Below are 21,607 nucleotides of genomic sequence, written 5' to 3'. Positions count from 1 at the left end.
AGATGATACTAGATCAGTATTACCTATTAAGGTGTTATTTTCTCCAAAATAGCTGTTCCTATCATCCAATCTTCTCTGCCTCATTTCTGTTGAGCTCTTTTTCTGTCAGTAGCTGTCAGTTTGTCTTCTTCATTTTGTTCTCTGCTCCATTCGTTGTGGCCTCCCCGCCACTATTTCTGGATTCTTTGTATTTTTCTTTTTTAGAATATCCTGCAATACTCTCTGTGGAGTTGAATTGGTGGTTGCAAATTCCCCCAGTTCCTCTTTATCCTGGAAGCACCTTGTTTTTCCACCAATTTCCAGGGACAGTTGTGCAGGATATCTCAATCTTGGCTGGAGATTATTATCTTTCAAAGCTTGAATTATTTCCCCCCACGCTCTTCGTGATTTGTTGGTTTGTGCAGAGAAATCTGCTGTAATTTTGATGGGTGTTCCCTTGTAAGTGGTCTGTTTCTTGTCTCTGACAGCTTTTAATATTCTGTTCTTGTATTGAATTTCTGGAATTTTTATTATTATATGCCTGGGTGTCGCTCTGTTTGGGTTGTAGGTAGCTGGGGTCCTGTATGCCTCATACATCTGAGTATCTTTACCTTTTGCTAAATTAGGAAAATTCTCCTGGATTATTTCTGTGAGTAGCTTTTGTAGTTCATTTGTTTGTGTCCCTACTTCTTCTTTTATGTTCTTAATCCTTAAGTTATGGCTCCTCTTATCATCTTCTTGTCTTTGTATTATTGCTGTTTGTTTCTTTGTTATTTTTAAGAAGTTTTTCATTTCATTCTCCCATATTACAAATCTGCCCTCCAGTTCAGATAGTCTGTCCTTAGTTTCTTTCAAGCTGTTGTGCCAGTATTCGATAGACTTCTTAGTTTCTTGGTAGTCCCTTCGAACCTGCTTCACGTATTCTATGCTTTCTCTGTTTTCTCCATTGAACAATTCTCCCCTCTTTTTCTGTTCTTCCATTCCACCATCTGTTTTTTCTTGGGTGGTACTTAGCATTTCTCTAACTATTCTGCATACTTCTAGCTTCAGGTCATTGATAACTTCATTCCTGAACTGATCTATGAAGCTCTCTATATGGCACTTTATGTCTATTGGTGCGGTGTCCGCTATTACCTGTTTCTCAGAATTGGGGGCCGAGGAGCCTTTCTTGTTGCTGCCTCTTCCCATATTCTCTGTTCCTTATATATGCAAGCTTACATAGAAGGCTCAGCTTCCCTCCCTGTCAGCCACAGCCTGATCGAATTGCGCCGATTAGGTGTTCCTACCCACCGCAGCGCACCAGGAAGTTCCAGACCAGGCAGCCTACACGGGGCCCGCCCCTCCCGGCCGCCGTCAGGCTCTGGGATCTGGGTTGGGCCAGCCCTCTGGGTCCGCCAGCAGCGTCACGCAGGCTAGGCACCCCTCACCAATCCCGCCTGAGAGGGGGATGTGTGGCTGAAGTCGCCACCGCGCCCTGCTCCCGCAGGATTGCCCGGGCCCAGAATGACCTTCGCTGGAGTCAAACTGTGGTAGAGTGTCAGTTTCTCTCACTCACCTCACCACAAGCCAGTGCACGCCTTCCTGCCCATCCTGTTTTCGACTCCGTTCGCAGACCCCCGTTCTCAGAGCTTCCACGCGTCTCTCTCCTTGCTGAGCTGATGTAGAGGCAGCCGCCGCACGGCGGGAAACCCAAATCGTGGCTTCCAATGGCGCGGGCTCCAGCCTCCACACTGAGGCTTTTCTGTTCCTGTTCTAGCACCAGGACTGCATTCCAAGTTGGTTTCTCTCAGCCCAGTTCGTTCCTTAGTCAGCAGAGCATATCTCCAGCGGCTTATGTCTCTTTACTCAGCACCCTTCCTGACTTCTGAGCCGAGTCTTTCAGAGAGCCTCCGTAGTAGCTGTTATCTGTCCACCATGTTCTCCCAGAAGTGAATGATGCTTTTGATTGTTAATTCCTGACAGAGCCAAAAAAAAAAAATGCTGAAATGTGAAATACTATAATTTTCTCAACATGCACTTTAAGGCACAAATTTAGAGGACTTTATTGTATAGGGTCCTAATGTAAATGGGATAGTTTTACCTCTCCCTCTCTCCCTCTTCCTCCTCCTCTCCTTCTCCCTGTCTCTCTCTCTACCTCCCTCCCCCCTCCCTCCCCTCCTTCCCCTTCTCTCACCCTCCCACCCTCCCTCCCTTCCTTCCTTCTTTCCTTTTTCTTTGGGGTAGATCTTGTTATACAGTTCAGTCTGGCTTCAACTTACTATGTAGCACCATCTGGCTTCAAACTCACAGTGATCCTCCTGCTTCAGCCTCCTGAGTGTTGGGATTACGGGCATGTGCTACCATGTCTGGCACTGGATGGCTTTGCTATTACCACCCTAAGTAGGAAACTTTTGAAAGTGAAGCTGATGCTGTTACTGATTTTGGAGGACAAGAGGGTTACTTGGTTATCCTAGGCATTGGAATTTGTTGAAACAGATGAACAGTGACTGTAGTGGGCCTTAATAAATGAGGCCTAAGAGCTGCCTATCGATTATTCCTCTGTGGACTTGGGTTCTGGAATTGAGTTTGTTTGAGTCTGAAGGGATGAATATGTAAAATCAAGTATTAGCACAGATAGTTCTATTGGGGTAAAGTATTTTGCATCCTCATTATTTAGATTCATACAGAACAGAACTAAAAGACTCTTGAAGAATTTGTCTTCAACAAACACAATTTTTGTTTCTAAAAAAATTGACCAAAAGTTGAATTACTATATGTAAATTATACTTTAATAAACATGATTTATTTTAAAAAACTAAATCATTGTTTTTAAGTCATCATATTTTGAGGTTTTTTCAAAAGTTTTTCTTTACATACTTATAGTACACAGATTGCATTCATAGTGAGGACTTAGTACTTGTACACAACACATCTTAATTCTTTGTAAGTCCCTTTCCCCTCCTTGCCACCCAGCTAGATCCCCCCACCATCCCTATCTCTTCGTTCGTCTCTTTTTTCCCTTATTATTTATCTTTTTTCTTTATTAATATTCTGAATTTCTCACCTAGAAGCCATGCAATATTAAGCCCATGTGTCTTATTTCACTTAACATTATACTCTCATTGTGCATCCATTTTCCTACAGGTGGCTCAAGCTTATTCTTTTTATGGCAGAGTAATACTCCACTGTGCATAAATACCACATTTTCTTTATTCATTCATCCATTGGTAAACATATAGTCTGTTTCAAATATTAACTTGTGCTGCTATAAGTGTGTGTATGAATGTATCACTGTAATATGGTGACTTTAGCTCTTTTGGGAAGATACCTAGACTGGCAGTTGCTCGGTCAAGTGGAATTTCTAGTTTTAGTTTTTTGAAGAATTTCCATACTGAGTTCCATAATGGTTGTACTAATAATATACATTCCCTGCAACAGTGAAGAAACTTCCTCACTTACATACACAAACAGCCTTGCAGGCACTTACTATTATCTGATTTCTTGATGATAGACATTCTTTCTGGTGTAAGGTAAAATCTCAGTGTTGTTTTAATTTGCGTTTTTGTAATCGTCAGAAATGTTTGATTTTTTTCATGTATTTTTCTTTTGAGCCATTTGTATTTCTTCTGAGAAGTACCTATTCATCTTAGTTGCTCACTTTTTTGTTCAGTCTCTTATTCTAGAGGGGGTTAATTTTGTCAAGTTCTTTATGTATTCTAGATATTAGTGATCTGTCCAAGAAATAGCTGCCAAATGTTTTCCCATTTCGTAGGTTGTCTCTTCACTCTGTTGGTTGTTTCCTTTGCTGTGCAGAAGTTTTTAATTTTAGATAATACCATTTGGTGACTCTTGGTGTTATCTCTTGTGCAGCTTTGGTTCAGTTCAGAAAGTTCTAGCGTAGGTCTGTGTCTTTTAAGAGTTTTATCTATTTTATCTTAAGTATATTGTTTCTATTTTAATATTTAGATCCTTGATCTATTTTGATTTTAGTTTACTACATGGTGATGGATATGTGTCTAGAATCAATCTTCTGGATGCAGGTAGTCACTTTTATTAAAGAGGCTATCTTTCCGGGCCCAGGATTTAGCTCAGTACCATAAGCACTTGCCTCAAAAGCATAAAGTTGTGAGTTTGATCCCTGGTACAAAAAAAAAAAAAAGCTATCTTTCTTCCATTGAAAGGATTTGGCTCCTGTGTCAAAGATAGTATCTTGTTATTGTTGTTGTTCTTTTTCTTTTCTTTTTTGTCAATACCATGTTGTTTTTATCACTGTAGCTTTGTAGTACAATTTGAAGTCTGAGGCTGTCATGCTACATAGTGAGCTGAAAGCCAGCCTGAATTGCAGAGAAACATAAAAGAATCTTGAAAGAGCAGGTTTGATTACATAATGCCCTATTCAAGGAATTATTCTGTTAAAATACATGGTTTCATTGATTGTGCCATATTTAAAAAAAATAATAATAAATCACAGATTCCCTAGGACTGGGTATGCAGCACAGGGGTAGAGCACTTGTCCAGCACATGCCAGACCCTGGTTTCAATCCCTAGTGTACCCCGCTCTGAAAGCAACAGAGAATCCCAAACCCTGCAGTCTGCTTTGATAGAAGGGAAATACCATACTTACTGTTCCCTGTAACATTTCCTAATAATCTTTGATAACCATTTCCCTGGACAGAAATAGTTTTAAACTTAAAATCATAACACATTGTGTCAAGCAAATTAAATGGAAATTCCTTTACTAAGGTAAAAGCACATTAACTACTCTAGTGGGATATACGGCATGTTATCTACATCTCGCACCCTTGGGATGTTTGCCTTTTAAGAATAACTGGCTGCACCTAATTTTTTTTTTTTTAAATTTTAACTCCTGTTCATTACTCTATAGTCACCGCATTCCTGTTACTGATTCAGTTTCCTTAAAACTAGCATAAGGTATGTTTAAATTACAAATCCAGATAACTGAAGTACTCATTAGTGTATATTAAACATACAACCTCATTTCCTTTCCTGTGGAGACAAAGAGGCGAATGTTAAGTTGAATGGTATGGCCTTACTTCCCAAGGGATTTGGCTATCCCAGCCAGCCTGGAAGCAGTGTGGAACTGCCTGAGCACCTACGGTGGCAGGTATAGATGGACATGGGGCGCTGTCATCCATATGGCAAAGAGACCGAGCAGTACTAGGCACTTGTTATAGATGAGAGGAGCTGTTTTTCTTCTTTAGCCTTATGGGAAATGGGAGAGTAGCTTAGAAGGTCATAGGTAGCTTCTGATAACACCGAGAGAAATGAATATAACATCACGACTAACTTTTGTTTCTACAATTGTCCTGCTTACACCATAAGTTCTTTGTCTTTCAGAATAATGGGCTGACGTCTTAGAATTTTCCTACAACCTGAGAACCCCTGTACCTTTCCCCATTGTTTCTTCATGGCCCTTTCCCTCCCATGGTATCATACGTCGGATCCCATATGACAATGGAGCTTTTAAAATTAATTTCAGGCTCTGAGCATGTCTTTATTTTCAAGTTCTGATGATGACCTTGGGTATTGGGACATCTAGGACTGCTTTAGGAAACAGCCTCTTGGCGGGAATCCTGCTGTCCCCGTGTTACACAAAAGTAAGCTGAAACAAATGGAATTGTGCTGGACAGCCCTGCAGCAGAAGCAAGCAGGGGGAACCTGAGGCGAGCTGTGCTTAGTTTTATAAATGCTGTGAATACTTACAGCATGTTTTCTTTCATCTTCTCTCTAGGCGTACTCTGTGTTTGATGAAGACATTGGGTATTGTCAAGGACAGTCTTTTCTTGCTGCTGTATTGCTGTTACATGTAAGTAATTTTCCATGTGATAAATAACATTGTGCTACCAAGTTTACTTCATTTTCTTCTTGTTTTTTTATTTTCTTCTGATTTTCTATTTACCTGATAAAGATTACACATGGCATAAAAATGTACCTTGAGTGATAAAGAGATCTAGAGTCAAAACCAGAGAATTTTAAGAGAATTAATTTTGCTGGCTAGAAGCAAATAAATCGTTTATTTGAAGCCATTTTATACTGGAACCTGCTAGAACAAAGTAGTCAGAGTAACTTCCCAAATACCTTGCTCTACTTTGAAGGAAGAAAATCTTTTATTTTTTCTGTGATTTATTTTTATATTACTGTCTTTCTTCTCAGTCATTAACAGGATATTTATTGACCATCAGTTTCTAGGTACTGGTTTAGGAAATGGGATTACAAAATGAATCATTTATAATCTGTCTTCTCTAACATCTTACAGTCCAGGATGGGGTACAGATAATGTAGATATAAACTTATTTGATTCTCTTTCCTGTGTTTTGATTTTTCTGAGGACAAAAGTAATACATACTCACTAGAGAACTTATAGTGTGCTAAGTCGAAAAGAAACATAAGGTAAAAAAATAAAGAGCAGTGTTCTACAATCAAGTTCTTCCACAATTTTTTTGGGAAAAAAATCTTTGTGAAACAGGTGACTGAATAGTTAAGACATAGATAGTTGAGGTTGAGAAGGCAAAAGGGGAAACAGAATACCACGTTCTAGACAAGAGGAACTAGAACAACTATAGAAACACCAGAGTAGAGTACACAGAGGGATCAGTGCAGAGTGATAGTTGACTAAAGGAGTTACATGCAAGAGGTGATAGGAGGTAAAAATGGTGAGATTGGCAGGGACTAAATCATGAAGACTGTATGTCAAAAATGTGGGCTTTCTTTGAAAGCTAACGAATCATTGATTGGTTTGAAGCAAAGGGATGATATAGACATTCATTTCAGAAAAAGTCTTATTGTACCCATTTGGAGGGTGGAATTGAAGAGAACAAACAGCAGTAGAGCAACAAGTTAGAATATCAGTCTAAATGAGAGATATTGAGACCCTGAGAAAATAAGCAGATTTAAGAAACATTCAGAAGACACTGCAGTTGCCCGCCGGGAAGAGGGAGTTGGGCAGAGCCGCGGGACCCCGTTCCAGCCTTGAGGACCGCCGTCTCTCACCCGAAGGCCACACCGCAGCTGCCTGCCAGGAAGAGGGAGCTGGACTGAGTCGCGAGACCCCATTCCAGCATTGCCAACCGCCCTCTCTCACCCAAAGGCCACACCACAGCTGCCCACTGGGAAGAGGGAGGTGGGCCAAGCTGCTGGAAACTGCTCCGACCTTGCCTGCGACCTTCTTTCCGCCTAGAGAACACCAGCACTGCTGCCACTGCCTGGAGGAGGGAGCACCCTGCTGAGGAGGTTTGAGGCCTACTCTAGGCCATTAGGGGGACCCTCTGTCAGCCTGGGGAGCTTTGCCACCCAAGGAGCTGGATGGTTACACAACATCCAATCCCGGGGAGAGTATGAGATCCTTGCTTTAGGGGGTTGGGATCCCACTGGGATTGCAACCACACTAGATTGGGTTTAGCGGGATTTGGGATTGCCCAGACCACACCAGGTAGCCCTCTTTCCCTCACGGAAGCTTTGCTGCCAGAGTGGGGAACTGTGTAGCTTGGGGAAGCTTTAGATCTCCCTGAGAGGAGCCTAGCAACCTTCTTTTAATCTGAGGGCTTCGCTGCCCAAGGAGGGAGCTATACTACCAGAGGAGTCCCAAGAGTCCAGGACATAAGAGACAATTTCCAACACGCCCAGAAGAAGCTTTGGAACAACACTTGAGCATGGAAATATAGGAAAATGTCAAAACGAAAGACCAAAATGCAGTCTCAAACATCCAGCCCATCCCAAGAAAGCCTAGGAACCATGTACATAGAAGAAAATACATGCCATATGCCTGAAATACCTGAAATAATAGTAACCAAAATAAAGAAGCAACTCTGGGAAGCCTTAAAGGAGTTGAAACTAGAAATAATCTCTCAGGTAAAAAGAAATGATAAAAGAAATGAAGGAGATGCTGAACGTATCTAAAAAAGACACAGTTTAAAAATTGGAGTAACTAAACAAAAAGATAGAATCTCTGGATGAACAATATAAGAAACATACAGATTACATAAAGCAGATGCAAAGAGGTATACAGGAAATCAAAAATTCCATTGAAAGTTGTAAAAACTGCCTCAATGAAAGTAAAGATAGGATTTCAGACCTTGAAGACAAGATTGCAGCCAGGGAACTGGAAAGGAAAGATCTTTTAAAAATAACAAGAAATCAGGAAATAACAATTCAACACCTGCAAGATGACACAAAGAAAAATAACATAAGGTTGACAGGGATATATGAAAAAGAAGGGGACAACATAAAGGATGTCAAAAGGATATTTAGAGAAGTAATAGCTGAAAATTTCCAAACATGAGAATGGAAACTGACATCAGGATTAGTGAAGTATATAGGACTCCAAACAGTCATAACCAAAATAAAACTACACCCAGATATATAATACTCACCATCGCAGAAATCTAACATAAGAATAGAATATTAAAAGCTGTCAGAGAGAAAAGACAGATCACCTATAAAGGAAAACCTATCAGAATCACAGCAGAATTCTCAGCACAAAGTCAAGAAGAGCATGGAGTGAAGTATTTCAGATCCTAAAGGAAAATGATCTTCAACCTAGACTGATGTACCCTGTAAAACTGTCCTTCATAACTGATGGAGAAATAAGATACTTCCATGACAAAGAACAGCTGAAGAACTTCATGAACACCAAGCCAACCCTGCAAAGAATACTGAAAGACAGTTTAGATACACTTAGGAAAAAAACCACTAAACAAAGCAGACAATTAAACAGAACAGGAAGATAAAGATGCAACAGCAGAAAGATAACATGTCAACAATAAACCAATATATAACAGTTATAACCATTAATGTAAATGGTCTCAGTGCACCAATTTAAAAGAAACAGACTGGCAGAATGGATCAAGAAACAACATCCAACCACATGCTGTTTACAAGAAACCCATCTAACCCAAAAGGATACTCACAGACTGAAAGTCAAAGGATGGAAAACAATATTTCATGTAACAGGAACCCAACAAAAAGCGGGAGTAGCTATTCTGTTTGCAGACAATATGAACTTCAAACCAATAATGATCAGAAGAGATAAAGAAGGTCACTACATACTGGTTAGGGGAAAACTTCAAGAGGAAGAGATAACTATCTTAATTATATATGCACCAAATTGCAGAGCACCCAGTTATATAAAACAAGTATTAACAGAAATGAAAAACCAAATTAGCAGTAACGCAATTATAACAGGAGATCTTAACACACCATTGACACCAATGGACAGATCAACCAGATAGAAAATCAGCAAAGAAATAAAAGAACTGAATCACACCTGTGAACAAATGGATTTGATGAACATATACAGAGTATTCCAGCCAACAACAACAGAATACACATTCTTCTCAGCAGTACATGGGTCATTCTCAAAAATAGACCATATATTAACTCACAGAACATATTTAAATAAATGCAAAAGAGTTGAAATTATCCTTTGCATGTTATCGGATCATAGCGCTATGAAATTAGAAATTAATGATAAAAGATACTGCAAAAATCCCACAAACACGTGAAAACTGAATAACACACTCTTGAGTAATCAGTGGATCACAGAGGAAATTAAGGAAGAAATTAAACAATACCTACAAAGAAATGGAAACGCAAATACAACTTAGCGGAATCTGTGGGATGCAATGAAAGCTGTCCTCAGAGGAAAATATATTGCACTGATTCCCCACATCAGGAAAACAGAACGAATACAAATAAATAACCTGATATTACACCTCAAACATGTAGAAAAAGAAGAGCTAGTCAAACCCAAAGTCAAAAGAAGAGAGGAAATTATAAAAATCAGAGCAGAAATCAATGCAATAGAGACTAAGAAAACAATCCAAAAAATTAATGAATCAAAGAGTCGGTTCTTTGAAAGAATACATAGGCAAAATCACTACAGACCCTATAGAAATACAAAAGATCATCAACACCTATTTCAAAAACCTCTACTCTCAAAGGTTTGATAACACAGAAGAAGTAGACAAATTCCTAAAACATATGAAGTACCAAAGGTAGGTCAAGAAGATGTAAAACTGCTGAATAACCCAATTTCTATTAATGAAATTGAAAAGGCCCAGACGGATTCACTGCAGAATTCTATAAGAAATACAAAGAAGACCTAATGCCAACACTCCTCAAACTCTTCAATGAAATTGAAAGGGAAGCAATCCTTCCTAAATCATTTCTAGAAGCAAATATTACTCTTGTACCAAAAGTTGAGAAGGATCAAACTGAAAAAGAGGACTACAGACCAATCTCCCTAATGAACACAGATGCAAAAATCCTCAATAAAATATTGGCAAATAGGATGCAGCAAATCAGCAAGAATATCATACACCATGACCAAGTGGGATTTATCCCAGGCATGCAGGGATGGTTCAACATAGGTAAATCAATAAATGTAATCCACCATATCAATAGAGCCAAAAGTAAGAATCACATGATCATTTCTATAGGTGCAAAAAAAGCTTTTGACAAGGTCCACCATTCATTTATGATAAGAACCTTGTAGAAAATTGGAATACATGGTCTTTACCTCAATATAATAAAGGCCATCTATGACAAACCAAAGCCAGTATCATACTAAGTGGCCAAAATTGAAGGCCTTTACTTTAAAATCAGGCACAAGACAAGGATGTCCCCTGGCTTGGAAATACTAGCCCTGGAAATACTAACCCCTGGAAATACTAGCCAGAGCAATTATACAAGAGAGAGAAATAAAAGGCATAAAGATAGGAAAAGAAATTAAATTATTATTTGCAGATGACGATATTCTACATAGAAGACCCGCAAAATTCCATTGAAAGACTCCTAGATATAATAAATAAATTCAGCAATGTGGCTGGATACAAAATAAATACTCAAAAATCAATAGCATTCCTATACACTAACATCAAAATTACAGAGAGAGAAATAAGAGAAGCTACACCCTTCAAACTAGCAACCAAAAAAAAAATGAAATATTTAGGAATTATTCTCACGAAAGAAGTGAAGGACCTATACAGGGAAAATTATAATATACTGAAAAATGAAATTGAAGATGATCTCAGAAAATGGAAAGACATACCTTGCTCATGGATAGGAAGAATAAATGTTGTGAAAATGGCCATTCTTCCAAAACTGTTACACAGATTCAATGCAATCCCGATAAAAATACCATCAACATACCTCATAGATCTCGAGAAGTTACTCCTAAAATTCATCTGGAGAGAGAAGAGACCTAGAATAGCAGGGACAGTTCTAAGCAGCAAAGGCAAGGCAGGAGGCATCACAATCCCTGACTTGAAGTTATACTACAAAGCAATGGTAGTAAAATCAACATGGTACTGGAACCAAAACAGAGCCAAAGATCAGTGGAATTTTTTTTAGAAGATACATCCACAACTACAAACACACTCAACCACTTTATCTTTCATAAAGGGGCCAAACATGTTCACTGGGAGAATGACAGTCTCGTTAATAAATGCTGTAGGAAAAACTGGCTCTCCATATGACAAAACTAAAACTAGACCCATGCCTATCACCATGTACTAAAATAAAATCTACATGGATCAAAGATCTAAATATTAAAACAGAAACACTAAATCTATTGGAAGACAAATTGGGTAAAAACCTTGAAGATGTAGAGGTAGGTAGAGAATTCATAAACAGGACTCAAACTGCAAGGGAAATATTTCCCATAGTCAATAGCTGGGATCACCTCTTACTAAAAAGTTTCTGCACGTCAAAAGAAATCTCCAGCATAGTGAAAAGAAAACCCACAAACTGGGAAAAAATCTTAGTGAGCTGCCCATCAAAGGACTTCTGTCTAAAACATATGAAGAATTTTTAAAAATCAGTCCCCCAAAATTCAAAGACCCAATCCAACAATAGGCATTTGAGATGAATACACAATTCTCAGATGAAGACATACAAAGAGTAAATAAATACATGAAAAAATGTTCATCATCATTAAGCGTTAGAGAAATGCAAATTAAAACAACACTGAGATTTCATCTCACTCCTGAAAGAATGGCCAAGATCAAAACACCAACAACAAATGGTGGAGAAGCTGTGGAGAAAAAGGAACTCTCCTGCACTGCTGGTGGGAGTGTAGACTGGTGTAACCATTGTGGAGGTTAGTCTGGAGATTTCTCAGAAAGCTGATTTGGAAGCCCCATTTGACCCAGCTATTCCACTTCTAGGCATATTCCCAGAAGAAATGAAAGCATCATACCACAGTGATATATGTGCACCCATGTTTATAGCAGCACAATTTGTAATAGCCAGATCTTGGAAACAACGTAAGTGTCCATCAACTGAGGAATGGATAAAAAATTTTCGATATTTTTATACAATGGAGTACTAGTCAGCTATAAAGACTGATCACATTGAGTTATTTATAAATAAATGGACGAAGCTTGAGACCATACTCATAAGTGAAATAAATCAAACTCCCATTTATAAATACCAAATAGTTTCCCTAGTGTAAGAAATGATAAGAATACATAAAAGTATGTGGTAATCATGATTCCCAATCATATTGGTTTGAAGCCATATAATGTTTTCACTCATTAATTGGAATGGTTTTAATCTGGGTTGTTCGATTTTATTGTCTGTGATAGTATGAATAGCTATTCTGAAGAAAAGGCATCTTAATTGCTAGTGCTGATTTAATATTGTTAGGTCTGAGAGAAGGGGGAGGATGGGAGGAGAGAGGGAGGGAGAGAGGTGGAGGTAGAGGTGGAGGTCAGAGGTCCCTGGAAGGAGTAGAGTGGAGTGGACGGCCGTGAAAATAGTGGGCAGCGGTGGCTTTATTCCGGGAATGCGGGGAGGCCCCCCCCCGCCGCAGGCCCCGGGCGCAGCCTCTCCACTGCACCCGGGGCCGTGGTTAACACGGGGAGAGGAGACTGGCGCGCTGGCTGCTGGAATCCGGCGATCTCCCTTTGGCGATCTCTCTCTCTCTCTGGCGATCTCTCCTTCGGACACGTGGCATGGGGGAATATATAAATGGCCTAAGCTTAGGGCAGTGCCCTAAGGCCATGTATCTCATTGGCGCACAGGTTTAGCGCCAGAAAGCAGGTTCCTAGGGAGGGGTATAGGGTTACAGTCAAGTTTATAGGGGGCGGGGGGGGGGGGCAGGAGTTTCTAACTTAGCTGCAGCCTTTCCTGGTTACAGTGTTTGGTCTGGCCCAGCAACTCTTTCAAATATCATCTTGTTTTCAAGTTCCATCAAGCTGTTGTTCATCTGTTTCCATTGGTTTTAACATGTTGTATCTTATATTTTACTATATGCGATAGTATAAACAAAATTTTTTATAGGCAAAGAGATAATATAGAAACTGTTGTTTATTTTCTGTTAGCTGGTTCTAAATTCTCTGTAATACTTTCATTCTCTTGAATGGCTTCACAATGTCTTGATATGTTTGATGCTGTAGTATACGAATTTATACTCAAATATTTCAAGGAAAGAGACACTATGGTGACTACTATTATGTCAGGTTATCTGGTGGTGAAACACAATGATACTTAAATTGTTTGGTTCTTACCTGTGTTGTTCTGTTGCTATGTCCTCTTTGCTCTCAATCTCCCCCTTTTTTTAAAAAAATAATTTATTTTTTCTTATTTTTTTAATTAAGAGAAAACTAAATTAAAAAAATAGCGGGATGTATTATAGTAATTTTTTTTTGTTTTTCTGTTAACCTGATTTGAACCCCTGTAATGCTCTCCTCATCTTGTTCTGACTGATTTTACTATATTCTGTTTTGTTTGATAGTATAGGTTTGAGGGTATAGGCAACCACTTTGAAGGCAATAAGATTTACTATGATGCCCATTATGGTTTGACTATTATCTTCTTTTGAAGTCCTGTAAGGTCTCCAATGTAGGTTTTATTGGTTTTGTTCTGTACTGTTTTGTTCAATTCTACTATGATGATATAGGCAACTCTTTTTAAGATAGCAAGAGGCATAATGGTAACCATTGTTGATCACCTGGTGTTCTGTTTTTGCATCATGTACTATATCCATCTTTCTGTTCTGACTCTGTTTTGCTTTGTCACATTTGGTTTTTTTTTTTTTTCTCTTCAAAAAACAAAAGTTATAAGAGCTGTGGGAGTAATAAAACCCAAAAAGTGTAATTGTTATTGTAAAAAAGAGAGGAAAAGAAAGTGATCTAAGGGATATAACTGCATGTTATATTTAAGTGTGTAGGATAGAAAACCATATTTTGTTGGATCATTAAACAGAACTGTCTGCAATCTCACTGTATGAATGTCCACTTTGTATGCTTTAGTTTTGTAATTTGGACAAGTGTTTTGTGATATCTTACTGTATTTTTTTTCTTGAAATTCTGTATTGTACCCTTTTACTGCTTTATTTTTTTTTTCTCTTTAAAAAAGAAAAAAGAAACATTCAGAAGGCAAAATTGATACATTTTTATAGATGGGTTGGCAGAGGAAATGTCAAAGGTGACACATCTAATTTTTTGTCTTTGGGGACTGATGACTGATATTTTGAGCTGAAACAGAAAATATATCTAATGAGATTGAGTAGGGAACAAGTTCAGGAGTTGGTGATGAGTTTTGCTTGGAATTCTTTTAGTTTGGGAAATTTTGAGACTTCTGAGAAGAGCATCCGGAATGATAGTGAAGACTGATTGACACTGGGGGAGAAATCAAAGGTGAAATCAGGAGAGTAGAAGGATGAATAGACTAAGAGGAGTGGCGTAAAGCCTAGAGCACCAAACATTGAAATGGCTGATGAGGAGGTAGAATCCTTGAAGAAATTCAGCTTTTCAATAGGGAGAAAGCACTGCATAATGTCAGATGCAACAGAAAGGCCTAGTGAGTTTAAAACTAAAGCATTTTCCTTTGAGTTTGGCGTTCTGAAGATGAACAACATTCATGGTAGACTCATTATCCTAATTCTGATACCCCGATTCAAAGAATAGTGAAACACAGTGTTGCTATTGTTATTATACACTTCATGTCACTTGGAGGCTGATTTTTCTTTCCTGTGGCATTCATCTATTAATGATTGTTTCTGTTTTCTCTCTGTCAATTTTTTCTGTGATGCTTCTACATCCCATTTTCTTGGGACTCCCTGTGATGATTAAACTATTTACAATTACAAATTGTCAGGGCCCTTTTTTCCACTGCTAAACCCACCTAACATCTAAGGCTCCTGATCCCAGGAGAACTGAACGCTGTCTCACTGACATAAGTATGGTCATCAAGTTCAGAGCCATCTGTCTTCTAAAAGAAACGATTATAATCACTTCAATGAGAACCTGGTGGTGTATCTTTGCATTGAACAAAATCTTTGAATATTCTATATTTTCCCATATTCGATCTATACGTTTTTTTATGTCTCACTGTGTAGTCCAGGCTGGCCTTGAACTCACTATGTAGCCCAGGCTGGCCTTGAACTTGTGGTGATCCTTCTGCCATAGTTTCCCGAATGCTGGGATTACAGGCAGGTTCCACCGTGTCTGGCTTCACCTGTATGCCTGTTTAACACATTATAGTGAACTGATTAAAGTTAAATGAGAAGAATCTGTTGTGGAATTTCTTAGAACCTTAATTTTGAGTTTGTAATTCTATTTGTAAATACATCCTACACCTAGATCTTATAAAGAGAGAAAGAGTGAATCAAATAACTAGAAAACTCAAATATATAGAATTTTTTCTACATAGCCAATAAACCATAGTAAGGACCACCTGACAACTTAACCTTTGTGAACCTACCCCATAAAATAGTTCCCCAAATATATCACAAGACAGACAAAAATATAGTACAGACTCTTACTTTAATAAGATTATTAATAAGATTATTCAGTTGTTACCATGGCTAACATAATTTGAAATAGAGAAATGCTTTTAGAATTCTTATGGAAAGATTAACATGTGTTAGTCAGCATAGTGTTAATGAAAGGTATGGTCTGATTATTAATTGGTGTTAAATGTGACAATTCTGTTAGTCAGCATATTCCATTAACTTCCCAAACCATTCATCAGGCATTTTGAACAACAAAACTTAATTGAAAGGCTTTTTCCTTTAATTTTGTTTCCACTGTTTAAACAGGTAGAAGAATACAGACTATCTTAAATAATTCATCGAATGCACTATCTCTTGTTCCAAGGAGATACATTATTAGGGTCTTGCTGACTGATTTTTTGTCCGTTACATAAGCTATTGCTTTTTTTTTCATGCCAGACATCCTTTGGAAACCCCATATTAATCACTGTCAGAACTTGCTTCTCTTTGGAATGCTGTCCTTTCCTCACCCTGGTCGTTTATATTTCACATTCATTGCCTCCGAGGAAATAAAGAACAAAACCAAAATTGCGCTCGATAGTTGCAAAAATAATTAGCTTTTCCTTGAGCTTGGAAAGCTCCAGACGCTTGACACTGGAGCTTTGTAACATGTGCTTGTTTATGCACTAAAAGAATTAAATGGTTATCACAGCAGATGATGTCATATTTATTTATGAAAATCTGAGAAATTTATCATGTATAGTTGGAGAATAATATTATAGCACAGACTGCTTATAAGTGTTAGAATTTCCAGCTGCCTTTGATATTAAATATGTAATAATCTTTAATGTCATCATTTTAACTTTTGATTTTGTTTTAACTTGAGGAATAGTAAATCATAAAAATGATATAAAATCTTTACCCAGTATATTATTCTACTGTATTTATTGTCAAATAGTTTTAATTTTTAAAAAATGAACAAATAATAATTTTAGATAGTTAGAAAATCATGCTTATTTTTAAGATTAAATTATTATACACATACTGATATTGGCATGTGTAGAAGCTTTCCAGCTGTAGAAAGGAATACATTTGAAAAATGGAGAATGTAGAAAATGTAGAATATCTAAAACTATTGAAATAAAAAAAGAACTAAAGTTAGGCACAACTTCTATGGCTTTTTCTGATAGATATCCAAACCTATTGATTCCACTTCTAGATATACTTCAATACATTAGTGAAGTATTTTGCATGTCTACACCAAAACACACTAGAATTGTTCAGAGATCAATGTTTGTAATAGCTAAAACATTGAAACAACCCAAATATCCACTATTAGAATGACAATATTAGATCTCTAATGAAGCATTAAAATGAATACATTGCATTGTATGTGTATGACAGAATGCTGTGTAATAATAAAATGAATAGGTTGCTGTGAATGAAACATACATGAAAAGAGGTACTTAAAAAGGAAAGTATAAGATTACACTTGGTATGAGTTAATTTTGTGTGAGATTCAATAACAGGAAAATAAAACTTTACTATCTTACATAGACGGAAAAATTATAAAGTACACCAATGAAGTGATTACTGTTAGTTGCGATAGTGACTTTTCTAGGAATAAACTGAAGGATCATAACCTTCACAGGGGCACAGGGATCTTCAGGGGTATTGATGCATTGTCTTTTCTTAATTTGGGTGTTTATTGCATGAGTTCTTTATAATGACTTGCTTTTAATTTATAATGAATACTTCATTAATGTGTACATTTAACTTTTGTGTTTAAGAATAGAAGATTTGGGGCTGGGGATTTAGCTCAGTGGCATAAGAGCCTGCCTTGCAAGTAGGCAGTCATGAGTTCGATCCCCGGTATCGATAAAAAAAGAAAAAGACAAAATAAAATAAAAAGAATAGAAGATTTGGGGCCGGGTGTGGTGGTGCATGTCTGTAATCTAGTACTGGGAGGGCTGAGACAGAAGGACTGTTGTGAGTTGGAGGCCAGCCTAGGCTACAAAGTGAGTTCAAAGTCAGCCTGAATTGCTTAGTGAAACCCTGTCTCAAAAAAAGAAAGAAAGATAGAAAGAAAGAAAGTTGAAAAAATATAAATCCTTTAATATAACCCCTAAAAAAGACCAGGTTAGGATTATTTATTTATTTATTTATTTGGAGACAGGATCTCCCTGTGTAGTTCTGACTGGCCTTGAACTTACTATATATCCTATGGTGGCATCAAACTAGCAGCAATTCTCCTGTCTCAGCTTCTCAAATGCTGGGATTATATGTGTATGCCACCACCCCTAGCTAGGATAACATTTTTTAATAAATGAATGTAAGTAATAAAAGCTATACCTACTTACTAGTTTTCCTAAAAATAAATATTTCTCAGAGTCCTAAATGCCAGATGAAATTCTCCTAAATGTCTTGATGTATATACACGAGTAAAAGTATTTTGTGACATTATTATTCAATATTCTTCCTGTTACATATGACAGAACCCTAACTGAAAGTAGATTAATTTTAAAAAGGATAGTTATTAGCTTTAGTTGGATAATCTAGGACAAAGATGGTTTTACTGTGGCCGGAATCCAGAGTTTGTATTTTGTCATCAGGAGTCTGGGTTTGAATCTTCACTCATGTTAAATTTTCTTGACTTGATTGCTTCAGTAGACCATAAAGTGGACAGCATGACTGTAGGCTGGCCTGGCTTCATTTTGCAACTTCATTTAAAAGGGACCATCTTTCACTATCACTCCTACATTTAAAAAATAAAATGGGGGTCTGGGGATTTAGCTCAGCGGCATATAAGCGCCTGCTTTGCAAGCAGGCAGTCATGAGTTCGATCCCTTGTACTGATAAAAAAATGGAAAAAAAAATCAAAACAGCAGGATATATAACACAAGCCTGAAATCTCAAGCTACTTGGGAGTCTGGGAGCAGAGGATTGCAAGTTTGAGTCAACCCTGGGCAACTTAGTGAGACCCTCTCTCAAAATAAGTAAGAAGAGAGGGGGACGTAGCTCAGTGGCAGAATGCCCCAGGGTTTGATCCTTAATTAAACAAATTCTTTTTCACCTCTGAAGGAGTCCAGTTGGCCTTGGAATGGGTACCATTCCTGAATCAATTTCGAAGGCCAGGAGTGTAGGGTATTCTGTCTGGCACAGTACAAGTTTTGAGTTCGTTGCAGTGATGATGGGATCAGCTCTTCCTGAAAAGTAGAATGGTTTTCCTATGGAAAGACTTAAATCACATGCCTGGGAGAAATCATGTTAGATAGATAGATCATCTTGATTGATGTCTTTATAAGAGTTTTAGTATACTTTTAAATAAGTTCTCATTATAAACATTGATTTGTCTATTCTGAGTTAATTCTTATGTGTTTTTGAGTCATTTCCCATCTTTTCTTTTCTTTTCTTTTTCTTTTTCTTTTTTTTTTTTTTTTTTTTTTTTTGTCTTTTTCATTTTTATCAGTACCGGGGATCGAACTCATGACCGCCTGCTTGTAAGGCAGGTGTTTATGCTGCTGAGCTAAATCCCCAGCCCCTCCCATCTTTTTGTTGTGTCCTATAATGTACACTCAAGACTTTTTCTTTTAAAAAACTTTTCTTAATTCTCTTATTTAGCTATTATCATAGACTCCTATTTAGCCATTAAGATATGCCACTTTAAAGCTGAAATCCTTCAAAGAATGTTAGTAAGTATAACTATGAATTTGAATGGTAGTTTAATATCTGTCAAGTTATATGACTTTGGGGAAGATTCCTAAACTGAACTTTAGGTTCTCCATTTATCCAATGGAAATAATTTTATCATTCTTCTAGGGTTGTTTTGAGTATTGAATACATTGTGTTATGAGTATAGCATTACTTCTTTTGTATGTGATACAAAAACAGCATAGTCATGTTAGTAAATCTAATTTTAACATAAAGGCCTGTAGTTATTGGCAAATCACTTAACTTCTCTGAACTTCACTAGTCTTGTATGTGAAATAATAGCTACTTCAAAGGATTTTTGAGAGAATCAAATGGAGTCATACTATGTTTAATAATGGTAGCTATTGCTATTATTTTTAAGCTAATAATTATTTGCCCAGCCAATTTTCTTTTGGTCCCCGCTCGTACTAATTTATAAATTGTTAACACATAGGAAACTAATATTTTGCACAATGACTGTTTGATGGCTAATAGACATTTAATTTAAATATGTTATAACATTTGGAAGGGAAATTAGACAAATGGTTAGCAGTTTTCATTCTGTTTACTGTTTTGTGTGTAAACAGAAAATAAAGACTTACGAGCTTATAACTTTAAAAATAGTGACTAATACCCATCTTTGTGGCAGAAACTTCTGAAAATCAGTGGTGTGTTCATTGCCTTTAAGGAAAAAGTGATCATTCAGATGGATGATCAATAAAATGGGATAGGAAACTATGTTATCCTAAATATGCAAATTATTTTTAATTTTCAAAACAAAATTTATTTCAAAAGATATCTTGATATACATTACTTTGCAGGAATCTCAGAGAATTTTGAAGTACTTTGAATGCCTTGATTCATGTTTGCTGTAGAGATAAGCAGTGAAACTTGGAGATGGTCTCCATTTAGTGATCATTTCCATTAGCACAGATGGCAGATCATTATCAATATTTTTTTAACCAAACAATGATTACAACATGCTTTCTTGTGCATGCCTGTCGATGTCGCTCCCGGCCGGCAGGAAGGACACACGACAAAGTCTGGCAGTGGACAACCTTTTCTTTTATTTTCCTTCTCCGTACAGCCTGCCCTGGGATCGCTCCCAGCCGAAGCCTCCTTTGGTCCGCTCCCCGCGGCTCCTTCTAGGCTTCTACTTCCGGGCTTCTTCTTCCCCCCCAGGGGTGGCACCAGTATATATACGGATACAGTGTCCAATCATGTTAAAGTAAGCAAGGCAAGCTGATTGGCTAACATCATCAGTTGCCAGGCAGACTATATTGTTGAGCGGGTTGCTTACGCGGTAAGCAGGAAACTAACGTGCTCGATGGGAGGGGTAATCTACCTCAGGCTTTACTCTTTACTACAGGCCTCACGTCCGCCAAGTAAGGCGACCGGGCTCGGGGCTGCGGCTCCCAACATCTCCCCCTTTTTTATTTTTTATAAATGTGCGCATCGTAGCCCTTCCTGGACTGGGTGTAGAGGCTTATGCCCTATGCGTAGGCCCACCGTAGGTCCTTGGCTTAGACCCTGGTCGGCCGTCCCATGGTCTGCCAAGGCCCTGAGGCCCTCGTCCTTTTTCTAGGGCCAGGCACAAACTGGACGGAACCTGGATGCACACAAGCTTGCACTCATTTCCTCTCCGTAAAGAAATCCCCTCGGAGAGAAATTTAGACCTGGGCAGCATCTAACAGTCCAGCGGCTTACGTGCAGGATGGGGTAGGGCCTGGCTTAGGTTGAGTTGCACCGGGGGAGTACGCTCTTACCCGTCATTGACTCTCCTACCCAGCTATGTCATAATTTTTTAGAGGAGGAGTGTGGGAAGCTCACCGCCCCTAGACTCGGTCGTAGGCTAGGCGAGCGAGCCATGTATATGCCTGAGGATCTTCTTGTCCATTTTGGGCTACCGCTATTTTTATTCATCTTGTTGGTTGGTCTGTGATGGATCTCCGGTAGGGCAGGTCTGATCTTCAGTCGAGGGCTTTGTCGCCCGTGTCAGTCTCTCCGGTACCCACAGTGGTTCTCGTCCCGATTCCTGTGGGAAAACACAAACCGCGCCTCGGTTCCAGCTGATTACCGGATCCGGGCCCACCCATTGTCATGCCATAGATAACCGCGCCTTTGGAGGCAGGCCTTGGCTTACTCCCCCTTTTTGTTTTTTATTTTTTATTTTTTATTTTTATCTTTTTCGTTTTTTTTTTTTTTTTTTTTTATTGGTACCAG

At 38.2% G+C, this 21,607-nt stretch overlaps 1 protein-coding gene across 6 annotated transcripts in view; it reads left to right on the top strand.

Moving 5' to 3' along the window:
- Rabgap1l (RAB GTPase activating protein 1 like) overlaps positions 1-21,607 on the top strand; it is a 718,519-nt gene that overhangs the window by 444,835 nt on the left and 252,077 nt on the right. For all 6 annotated transcript variants that reach the window (XM_063240009.1, XM_063240010.1, XM_063240011.1 and 3 more), the window contains one exon: positions 5,711-5,785. In XM_063240009.1, the coding sequence (XP_063096079.1) occupies positions 5,711-5,785 (75 nt within the window). The remainder of the gene's footprint in view (positions 1-5,710; positions 5,786-21,607) is intronic.

Source organism: Cavia porcellus, unplaced genomic scaffold (genome assembly GCF_034190915.1).
Source record: "Cavia porcellus strain 051 isolate PalLab524CR breed Dunkin Hartley unplaced genomic scaffold, mCavPor4.1 scaffold_29, whole genome shotgun sequence".
Lineage (NCBI taxonomy): Eukaryota > Metazoa > Chordata > Mammalia > Rodentia > Caviidae > Cavia > Cavia porcellus.
This window is presented reverse-complemented; position numbering and strand designations above follow the sequence as displayed.